This window comes from Elephantulus edwardii, unplaced genomic scaffold (genome assembly GCF_000299155.1).
Source record: "Elephantulus edwardii isolate Elephantulus edwardi_28Jun2011 unplaced genomic scaffold, EleEdw1.0 scaffold00363, whole genome shotgun sequence".
NCBI lineage: Eukaryota > Metazoa > Chordata > Mammalia > Macroscelidea > Macroscelididae > Elephantulus > Elephantulus edwardii.
Window position 1 is genome coordinate 1,403,635 of NW_006400113.1, and position 11,531 is coordinate 1,415,165.

Genomic DNA, 11,531 nt, shown 5'->3' on the forward strand with positions numbered 1-11,531 from the left:
GAGGTAGTGAGATTGGCACAGGATAGAGCAGGTTTTAGCGCTGTTGTACGTAGGGTCGCTATGAGTCACAAACGACTTGACGGCACATAACAACAACGACAGACTCTATGAAGAGGAATGTGGTACCAGGATCAGAGGGAGACTTATCAGTAACCTGTGTTATACAGATCACACAATCTTGCTTGCTGAAAGTAAGGAGGAATTGAAGCAATTGTTGCAGAAGATCCAGGAACACAGCCTTCAGTATAGATTGAACCTCAATGTCAAGAAAAAAAGATTCTTGCCACTGGAGCGATAGGTAACACCATGATAGGTGGAGAAGAGACTGAAACTGTCAATGACTTCATCTTACTTGGATCCACAATTAACACCCTTGGTATCAGCAGTCGTGAAATAAGGAGATGCATCATACTGGGAGAATCTGAAGTTAGGGACTTCTCCAAATTATTGAGGAGCAAGATGTCAGTTTGAGGAGTAAAGTGCATCTGATTCAGGTCACGGTATTGCTAATCACTTGCTATGCATCTGAGAACTGAACTATGAATAAGCATGACAGAAAAAGAATTGATACCTTTGAGCCATGGTGTTGGAGAAGAGCCCTGAAAAGCCCATGGAATATCAAAAAAACAAACCTATATCTTGGACAAAGTGTAGCCAAAGTGCTCTTTGGAGGTTTCACCTCACATACTTAGGGTATGTTGCTAGAAGGGACTATTCCTTGGAGAGTGACATGATTCTGGGAAGGGTGAAGGGTAGGTGAAGAAGAGGGAGACCCTCAACAAGGTGGGTTGACATAGTGACTGCTACAATTGGCTCTAGTATGTTAGAAGTGTGCGAATGACACAGGATAGGATATGGTTCAGATCTTTCGGTCGTAGGGTTGCTATGAGTCATACTCTACTTGACATGACCTACCAACAACAATCACACACCAGGATTAAGGTGATTGTAGGTGTGGCTGGTGAAGATGTTTTATTTTCATTGCTAGAGGATCTTTGATTAATTTGGGATCTTTGACAGTCCCTGATTCAAGCCTCAAGTTCTATAGTCAGAACAGGTGTCCCACCAAAAAGCAAAGACCCAACCCGTATCTTATAGCCAGAAAAGAGTATTTAACCAACTGAATTTGTGAACAGCCATCACCCAACAACTTAGAGGAAGATTAAATTGAATAACTACAGGAAAGGGAGGACTATACATCTTAAAGGAGTGCTATATCTATGCTAATCAAAGATACTTCCAAAAAGTGAAATTTCTAAAATCTAACAGCAGTTTTCTAAATCTTGAGTTTCCTAGTCTCAGATATAGAGTTAAACCTCATAGTTGTTCCTCTTTAAATTGCTACTCATAACAATTTTCTTCTTATACATTTTGAACATTATTTGTTTAATCTAACAACAAATTGTGGCTGACTCTGAGAAGAATGGGAATCCCAGAACACTTGATTGTCCTTTTGTGAAACCTATACTTGGATAAGGAGGCAGTCATATGAACAGAACAAGGAAAAACTGCATGGTTCAAAATTGGGAAAAATGTACATCAGGGATGTGTCCTATCTCCACATCTTTTCAATCGATATGCAGAACAGATTATCAGGGAGACTATGAGGAGAAATGTGGCATTAGAATTGGCGGAAGACTCATCAACAATCAGTGTTTATGCAGATGACACAACCTTGCTTGCTGAAAATTATGAGGACCTGAAGCACTTGCTGCAGAAGGTCAAGAATATAATCTTCAATATTCTTTGAAGCTCAACATCAAGAAGACAAAGATTCTCACCACTGGGCCTATTGACAGCATCATAATAGATGGAAAAGAGATTGAGATCATTAACAGCTTTAGTTTGCTTTGCTCTACAATCAACACTCTTGGTACCAGCAGCCAGGAAGCTGAAAGATAAATTGTATTGAGAAAGTCAGCTGACAGAGACCTTTCCAAAGTACTGAAGAGCAATGATTTCAGTCTGGAGACTTAGGTGCACCTGATCCAGGCCATAGGTCTTTGCAATTACTTGCCATGCATCAGAAAGCTGGATAAAGAACCAAAAATGTCAGAAAGAGAATTGATGCCTTTAAGCTGTGGTGCTGAAGAAAAGTATTGAATATACCATGGACTGCTAGGAAAACAAACAGGCTCATTCTAGAGAGGGTGAGACCAGGCTGCTCCTTGGAGGCAAGGATTCTGAAGCTTTGTATGACATACTTTGGACATGTTGCAAGGTGGGATCAGTCCTTGGAAAGGGATGTCATGCTTGGGAGGGTGGAGGGACAATACAAGAGAGAAAGACCCTCAATGAGATTAACTGATTTAGTGACTGGGGCAATGAGTATAGCTGTGTCAGAGATAATAAGATTGACACAGGATAAAGAAGGGTTTAGAGCTGTTGTACATAGGGTCACTATGAATCACAGGCAACTCTACAGCACGTAACAACAACAATAATGAAGCTTGTGTCTTCCAGGGTCGAAGTATCCCATGCTAAGTAGATGGCTCTACAAGGATTCCATATTATTCGAATCTTTTCTCCTAACCTTGTAGCGGTTGTTGTTTGCTATGGAGTTGGAACTGACCCATAGCTGAACCTCCAGAAGTTTTTCAGATACAGTAAATCACACTGGAGGAGATTGTCCATCTTTCTGTGAAGTAACTGGTGGATTTGAACCACATGCCTGTGGATCGCAGCACAGTGTCTTACCACTAGGCCTTCAACCCTAACCCTATGCTTCTCCGTATGCTTGACAGAGGAGCCAGAACATTTGGGAACCCATTGAAGTAGTGCTATGGAGATATTTGGAGCCTCTGTAGGCTAGACAATGCCCAGTTTCAGCATGAACCAACTAGAGTGGTGATCACTCAAAACTGTACAACATTTTAGGGCTTGAATGTCTCCCAAGGGGGCATATTAGAGTCAGGAGAAGGAGAGTGAAGAGACAAAGCTTGACTCATGCTAGGTTTATAACAGGGGATTTGTCCTCAGTTGACCTTTTTCTCTTTCTGTTGCCCTCCACCCAATTCAAGTCTTTGACCAGGCAAACAGTGGCCAAATCTGGGTACTCACTGCACATAACAGCCAAGAAACCCAAAAATCCAACCAGCATAATACACACACAATATTGCTTTTTCTCTAACCATTTAGTGGCAGATATGAACATGACCTTGCCAAAGTAACTCAAGGAAAGATAGTGTAAGAAGAGTTTACTAACATTCACACAAAGGACTAGGGGACTTGCCTAGACTACTTTTGCTAGTGCAAAAAAAGACACAAAGGGCCGTTGCTTCCCTTGATTTCTTCCCCTTTTGTTTGTTGAGCCAATGAACGCCTTCTTAATTAATGTTATCGAAACTTTCTGCCAAAAAATACTTTACCAATGATTATTTTATAAAACAATTATAGTGATTCAACAGGCTTTAGCAAATCTATGAAAAGTCAAAGCATTGACTGATGTTTAACTTTTATGTATATTGTTGCAATTGCAGCAATCTTTGGATTCAGACAGACACTGCTTTGGTGATATGTGGTGCATTTCCCACTTCCGTTTTCTCTTTATTGCATAAGTCAAATAGAGCTTCTTCTCTTCACTGCTGTAATTTTGGGGTTATTTCCCATAAGACACAAATAGTAATGCCTAGTGTTTTCAGAGAGATAGAATGGAAGCATATATTGACAAGTCAAAAGGAAAGTAAATGGATAAGTGCCAAAAAGTCCTTATATGTTACAAAAGGAGGGTAAAAGTATAGATATTGATTTTAGATTTTGAACAGATTGACTTAACAGCCTAAAACAAAATGGTAAGTTTAAACTCACTAATATCAGTTTAATCTAGGAAACTAGAATGGTAAAAAGTAAAAAGAACTAGCTTACACAAGCCAAGAAATAAGGAAAATAAGATCAAGAGTGTTTGTTAAAACACATCCACACATCCCAGTGTTCTGTCTCACATACATTTTCTAAATGTACTAAGCATTTGTTAAAATTTAAACAAAATTATAAGATACAGCAAGGACCTGACATCAAAAGGTCTTAACGTCTAAGAGGTATAGTTTTAACATCTAAAGACAACATAGAATTAAGGTGTTTTTCAGAAGACAAGAGAGGATGAACTTGGGTTCAGGTACAGCCAAGAATCCCATGCCGGAGCAGTGACCTAAGGTGGCAATTCAAAGGGAGTGGGTTTGAATTTCAGGCCAGAATGACCTACACATGCACCAACACACCACTGCTTAATTAAATTTGCATTGTTATCTGGGTTCTAGTAAAAGTATTTTGAAATGATAGTTAATGGAATAGAGGATATTATTGCTGATGTCAGATGGATTTTGGTTGAAAGAGAATACCAGAAAGATGTTTGTGTATTATTGATTATTCAAAGGCATTTGACTATATGAATTATAACAAATTTTGTATAACATTGAGAACATGATAATCCCAGAACATTGTGTTCATGTGAAACCTATATATATGCCAAGAATCAGTTGTCAGAATAAAACTAGAGAACACTTCAGGATTTAAAATTAGGAAAGGCGTGCATCAGGATTGTATCCTTTCTCCATATATATTCAATCTGTTTGCTAAGTGAATAATTTTAGAAGCTAGACTTCATGAAGAGGAATGTGACACCTGTATTATACAGATGATACAACCTTGCTTGCAAAAAATGAAGACGACTTGGAATACTTACAACAGAAGATCAAAGACTAAAACTTTCAATATTAATTCTATCTCAGTATCAAAAAAACAAATCTTCACTTCTGGAGCAGTAGGCAACATTATGATAGATGGAGTAAAGATTGGAGTTATCAACAATTTAATTTTATTTCATATGTACCTAAAAGTTGGACAATGAATAAAGACGACTGAAGAAGAATTGGTGTCATTGAACTGTGATATTGGCAAAAAGTACTGGATATCGAAGGACAAAGGACAAATTAATCTGTTTTGCAGGAACTGCAACCAGAGTACTTCTTAGAGGCAAAGATGATGATATTTCACCTCCCATTACTGTACTACAACTCTAAAGGCACACGGCTCGAGGCCACCAGCCACCTCCTGGAAGAAAGATGGGCAATCTCCTGTCTTACAATTGTTGTTGTTATGTGCTGTCAAGTTGCCTGTGACTTATAAGTGATCCTATGTACAATAACCCTAAACCCTGCTCTATTCCTTGCCATATCTTATTGTCTCCTACACACCTATTCCCATTACCCCAGTGATTGAATCAGTCTCATCAAAGGTCTTCCTCTCCTGTGCTGTCCTTCCACTCTCCCAAGCATGAAGTCCCTCTCCAAGGACTGATCCCACCTTGCAACATGTCCAAAGTATGTCAGACAAAGCTTCAGAATCCTTGCCTCCAAGGAGCTGCCTGGCTTCACCCTCTCCAAGGTGAACTTGTTTGTTCTCCTAGCAGTCCATGGTATATTCAATACTCTTATCCAGCACTGTAGCTCAAAGGCCTCAACTCTCCTTCTATCATCCCTAGTCATTGTCTAGTTCTCTGATGCATAACAAGTAATTGCAAAGGCCATAGCCTGTATCAGGTGCACCTTAGTCTCCAGACTGACATCACTGTTCTTCAGTACTTTAGAGAGGTCTCTGACAGCAGACCTTCCCATTGCAATTTGCCTTATCATTAGCTGCCTCTAAAAACCTGTCACATTTCTCCTCATACAGCCTAGTCTCCCGGATAATCTGTTCTGCATATGGATTGGGAAAAAAATATGGGGATAGGACACATACCTGGCTTACACCCTTCCCAATTTTGAACTATGCAGTGTTTTCTTGCTCTGTTCTGACAACTGCGTCCTGGTCCAAATATAGGTTTCACATTAGCATGATCAAGTGTTCTGGGATTCCCATTGCTCTTAGAGTTAGCCACAGTTTGTTGTGATCCACACAGTCAAATGTCTTTGCATAATCAATGAAACACAAGACATTCCTCTGGTACTCCCTGATTCCAGCCAAGATCCATCTAACATTAGCTACGATATCCCTAGTACCATGACCCCTTCTAAACCCAGCCTGCACTTCTGGCAGTTCTCTGTTGATGTGGTGTTCCATCAGGTCCTCATGGCTGACAGGACAGGTCCCAGCTCCCAGCTGGAAACAAAGGAGGATGCTTCAACGATTTAGATCCTTCCAGAAGAGCTGTGGGTGAGCATTAACATTACTGGTAAGTATAATCGTTTTTTCCTGGACACAAGAGCCTACTATTTGGTCCTAAAAGCCTTCTGAGGTCACAACTCTTCTCACTAGTTCTTAGTTGTTGGAATTGACAGAAAACCTCATAAGCAGTTCCTTACTTCACCACTGCCTTGCATGCGGACTTTCGAGTTGTAAAACAACCCAGTGGTAGATGGAATTTGCTCCAGGACTTAAGAACAATAAATGACATACTTGAGCCTCTACATCTTGTGTTTCCTAACCTTTATACTATAATAGACAAAGTGCTAGTCAATAGGCCTTTTATTTTAAGAACTACCTCCCCTCTGTAACTTGATTTGTGCCACTGTTAGAACCTCTACTTGGAATATTATTGCTTTTTAATTTTTGACTCATGTACTTTTAACTTGTTAGTTTAATTTGTGTCTTCTAGGCTGCAACACTTCCATGATACGTCTTCAAGGATATGAACATGTACAGCTAAGCACAATTGATAACAGTGCATCTAAATTCCAAAATCAATCTCCATAATAGTCTATGTGTTTCCTATTGCCAAAGGAGCCCTTTAGAGTAGTGAGAGAAGATCTTCACCCTGAAACCTACAACGTCCCTTTTCAGCAGGAAGTAGCTAAGAGAATACGCCATCCCCTTTTCCTTATGAATCGCACATTGGTGTTCAAGGCCTCAATCCTGTTCCTGAGATGGTTTTGATATTAAGGTGGGATAGACTCAAGACCATATCTTCATTCCCATGGATTCAATTTAATTTTCCTTGGCTTCAGCTTGAACTTGAATTTGAGTAGTTGGTGCTCATTCCACAATCAGCACCTGATCTAGTTTTCACAGCTGATATTGAGGTTTTCCAGTGGTTTTTTCCACAGAAGTAATCAATCTGATTCCTATACATACCATCAGGTAAAATCCATGTGTATAACCTGGGTTTATATTTCTTACAAAATGTATTTGCAATGAATAAATCGTTGCTTGTGCAAAACTCAATCATTCTATCTCCAGCTTCATTTCTATCACCAAGCCCATGTTTTCCTATTACTAATCCTTCTTCTCCGTTTCCAACTTTTACATTCCAGTCACTCATTATTATTAATACATCTTGATTGCATGACTCGATCAATCTCTGACTGTAAAAGTTGGTTGAAATCACACACTCATGTTTATTGCAGCTTTGTTTGAATAGCAAAGAGCTGGAAACAACCCAAGTCCCCATCTACAAATGAATGGTATATTCACACAATGGAATACTATGCAGCATTGAAAAACAAGGAACTCATGAAATATTATACAAAATGGGTAATCCTAGAGGACATTATGTGAGTGAAATATCTCAGTCACAAAAGGACAAATATTGCATAGGGCCATATTTATTTTTGTTACCTAGAAATGTTGACTAAAAACCGTCAAGGCCCCCTGTGTCTTTCCATTTCTGGAACATTGTTCCTTCTATCTCTGCAGATGTACTCTTCTTCCAATACTTATTATTAAAGAATAATCATGCTTTCTATAGGGCTCTCAGGGAGAAAGTCTTTGTACTCTTTGGCCTCCCTATGTTGCTCTTTTCCTTGTACTGTCCTCCTTCTCTCTGCAGTGTCCTCCCTATCTCTGGATTGTTTTCCCTCTTCTTATACTGGCCTCCAACTCCCTGGACTGTCCTCCTTCTCCCTACACTGTCCTTTCTCTTCATGGACCATCCTCCCTTTCCCTTCACTGTCCTCCATCTCACATGCTGTCCTTCTACTTTTACTGTCTTCCCTCTCCCTGGAGGATCCTCCTTCTCCCTGAATGGTCCTCCCTCTCCCTTTAATGTTTTCTCTTGCCCCTGTACAGTCTTTCTTCTCCTTGTACTATGCTCCCTCGCCCTGTGTTGTCCTCCCTCTTCCTTAGCTGTTCTCCCTCTCTCATTAGTGTCCTACTTCTCCCTGGATAGTCTTCCCTCTCCCAGGACTGTCCTCCCTCTCCTTGGGCTGTGTTTCCTATCCTGCACTATCTTTCCTCTCCCTGAACTATCTGCCCCTTCCCAGGACTGTCTCACTTACTGCTCCTCATTGATGAAGAGTTGAAAAGGGGCAGCTCTTTTTAGCACCAGAAAGTGGAAAGAGCACATGACTTTTGGAGAGGGACCACAAAATTATCATCTTCGCTTACAGATGAAAACGGCATTATATAAATTGGTAATCCACATTAAGATGACGGAGGAAAGGGTAATACACAATTATGGGGTCATCAGATATTGTGGATGATTGTAATTAATTTTCTAAAACAAAATGTGTGTGAAATATTCAATGTAAACTCATAAAGCTTTGTGAACTTGCACCCAAATCACAGTAAAGGGAAATGAAAAGCACAGCGTAACCTTTTGGTTGACTGTGGTTGGTTATTCTGTAGATCTCATTGTAAATAGGAAGGACATAGAGCAGAGACCAGCATGCAAGTGGACAGCACCAGGTCAGCACCCCAAACCTGCCTGCATTCCAAGCTGCACGTTCGCAGTTCTGAGGAATAATAACTGCTAGAGTGTGGTGTACGGAGGAGAAAGATGCCTCCAGAAACAAATAATAATAAAAAAAAAAAAACCCCACATCAAATAAGTATTTGTGTTTGAAGATTGGATCTCATCCACAGGGCTAAATGTTTCATTTTCTCTTAAAGGGGCACAAGTCATTTTGTGCTAATTGTGGCTGAAGTGGTTATTTGAAAGAATGTGAAGTATTTTAAAGGGCAAATGAGCCTGGTGCTTCTTCCTCCCCTCCCCAGCGCTCCATTGGTATAAAGAGGTAAAAATCAGCCACAGAACTCACAGCATAACAGAATGACTGAGTTTAATGCTTCTTCAAGTTCTCCATTTTTTCCCATAGGGTTATGTTTTAGAAATAACAAAATGAGGTAAAATAAATTAATGTATGTACACTTTACAAACACTGTGTCAGTTTGCAGCAACAGTAATGGACGTTGTTATGAGAAAAAAAGGCATTTGGCTGCAGTTGGAGCGCAGCCCCCTGAAAGTTGCACGTCTGTCATCCTGAGAAGAATTTGCACATGAGCGAGCACAGTGGCCAGAGGAGCTGTGTTTAGAAGCATTTGCGGTGGACAATGGAGGGCCCAGCCTCGTCGTACTCCTGCTTGGTGATCCACATCTGCTGGAATGTGGACAGCGAGGCCAGGATGGAGCCACCGATCCATACGGAGTACTTGCGCTCAGGGGGCGCAATGATCTAGAAGACAAAAATGCAGTATCTGTGAGAGGTGACTTGGGCCCCCCGGGGATGGTGGCAGCTGAGAGGAGTGTGGAGAAGAGTGTCCAAGGCCCGGATACCCCCACCCGGGCGCGCCCCTGGTGCGCAGCGCACCTTGATCTTCATTGTGCTGGGCGCCAGCGCAGTGATCTCCTTCTGCATGCGGTCTGCGATACCCGGGTACATGGTGGTGCCCCCAGACATGACATTGTTGGCATACAGATCCTTTCTGATGTCAATGTCGCACTTCATGATGCTGTTGTAAGTGGTCTCGTGGATACCGGCCGACTCCATGCCTGTGGGCAGAGAGAGAGGCGGGTAAGCAGGGTCTTGGAGCTGGCTCTGCTGCGGGTGGGCCCGCAGTGCGGCCCTGGGGCACTCACCGATGAAGGAGGGCTGGAAGAGCGTCTCTGGGCAGCGGAATCGCTCGTTGCCTATAGTGATGACCTGCCCGTCAGGCAGCTCGTAGCTTTTCTCTAGGGAGGAGGAGGAGGCAGCCGTTGCCATCTCGTTCTCAAAGTCCAGGGCCACATAGCACAGCTTCTCCTTGATGTCCCGAACGATCTCGCGCTCAGCTGTGGGTAGCAGGATGAGGTTAATACCTGAGCCTGATCGGGAGGCGCACTCCCCACCCTCAGGGCTTCAGGTCCCTCACACCTGTGGTCACGAAAGAGTAGCCGCGCTCTGTGAGGATCTTCATCAAGTAGTCTGTGAGGTCGCGGCCCGCTAGGTCCAGACGCATGATGGCGTGGGGCAGGGCGTAGCCCTCATAGATGGGCACATTGTGGGTGACGCCGTCTCCAGAGTCCAGCACAATGCCTGCAGGCGGAGAGAGTCGCCTGAGCAGTGGACAGTACGCAGTGCAGGGCTGGGTGCACAGCAAGGTTGGTGGCATCTAATTAGTAGGGGCGCTCAGGGGTTCACTTACCGGTGGTACGGCCAGAGGCATAGAGGGAAAGCACAGCCTGGATAGCCACGTACATGGCAGGCACGTTGAAGGTCTCAAACATGATCTGCGTCATCTTCTCCCGGTTTGCCTTGGGGTTTAGAGGGGCCTCCGTGAGCAGGGTGGGGTGCTCTTCTGGGGCCACCCGCAGCTCATTGTAGAAGGTGTGATGCCAGATCTTCTCCATGTCGTCCCAGTTAGTGATGATGCCGTGCTCAATGGGGTACTTGAGGGTCAGGATACCTCGCTTGCTCTGCGCCTCGTCGCCCACATAGGAGTCCTTCTGTCCCATGCCCACCATGACACCCTACAGGAAAGGTAGACAACAGGTGAGTTACCACATGAGGAACAACAGGTGATGGCACTGGTGCAGCGCTTGGAGCTGGGGGTCGGAAATAGGAGGGGGCGTTGACCTGGTGGCGAGGTCTGCCCACGATGGACGGGAATACAGCCCTAGGGGCATCATCGCCTGCGAAGCCAGCTTTCACCAGGCCAGAGCCGTTGTCGCATACGAGAGCGGTGGTCTCGTCTTCGTCACACATGCTGTCTGAATCCTGAAAGCACAGTGAGATGGGGAAGCCACTGGAAATCTCCAGGCATGAGAGGTTTCAGGGGTATTTGCCCTACTCCAAAGTTACAGGGCTGCTGCAAGGAGAGGGGTGGGGATTGTGGGGTTAGAGGTCACTGGGAAGTCCTCCACCTCAAATTGCCAGGAAGGATGACATCAAGAGGCCAGCCTTTCCACAGACATCCAGCCCGGCAGCCCTCCGCACCCCCCAGCAAAGCCTGGGGTTCAGACTCCTTGTGCTGGGTGGTTGCTGCCTCTGTGGCTGGGAAGACTTGAGCGCCTCCTTGTGTGAGGTTGGAAGGAGAGGGTGACGAAGTTAGGCCTTCATCCAAGAGCGGTTACCTGCTAGAACATCCCCGCAGAAGCCTTCCTTTCCCTCCAAAGAGTCAGCAAAACCACCCCTTGGCTCTTTGCTTTGGCACTCTGCTGATTGGACATTGAATGTAAACTTTTAATCTACCTGGGCACATTCCTAAATGCCAGGTAGAGCAGTCCAATCAGGCGCAGACAGATTTGGGGACGTTTCCAGAGCATACTGTCTTGTCCTTGATGCATGTGGCTCTGGGAGGAGGCACCACGTGCAAGGCACAAGCCCAGGCTAGGATGGGCT

General features: G+C 43.6%; 1 protein-coding gene across 1 annotated transcript; it reads right to left on the minus strand.

The window, feature by feature from the left end:
- Positions 1 to 9,229: 9,229 nt before the first annotated feature.
- Positions 9,230 to 10,896, minus strand: ACTA1 (actin, alpha 1, skeletal muscle). The gene is made up of 6 exons (XM_006902065.1): positions 10,767 to 10,896; positions 10,336 to 10,660; positions 10,065 to 10,226; positions 9,791 to 9,982; positions 9,522 to 9,703; positions 9,230 to 9,386 (listed from the first exon to the last, which is right to left on the minus strand). Exons 1-6 carry the CDS (start codon positions 10,893 to 10,895, stop codon positions 9,243 to 9,245), a joined length of 1,134 nt encoding a protein of 377 aa, XP_006902127.1. The 5' UTR covers position 10,896; the 3' UTR covers positions 9,230 to 9,242.
- Between the last annotated feature and the right edge of the window lie 635 nt (positions 10,897 to 11,531).

What these genes read in the sequence shown, in the direction of transcription:
- ACTA1 (XM_006902065.1), bottom strand. Translation starts at nt 10,895, where the DNA reads ATGTGTGACGAAGACGAGACCACCGCTCTCGTATGCGACAACGGCTCT. An exon ending in TGGGCAGACCTCGCCACCAG is followed by an intron (nt 10,661 to 10,766) that starts GTCAACGCCCCC and finishes CCTTTCCTGTAG; the next exon opens with GGTGTCATGGTGGGCATGGG. An exon ending in CTTCCAGCCCTCCTTCATCG is followed by an intron (nt 9,704 to 9,790) that starts GTGAGTGCCCCA and finishes CTCTGCCCACAG; the next exon opens with GCATGGAGTCGGCCGGTATC.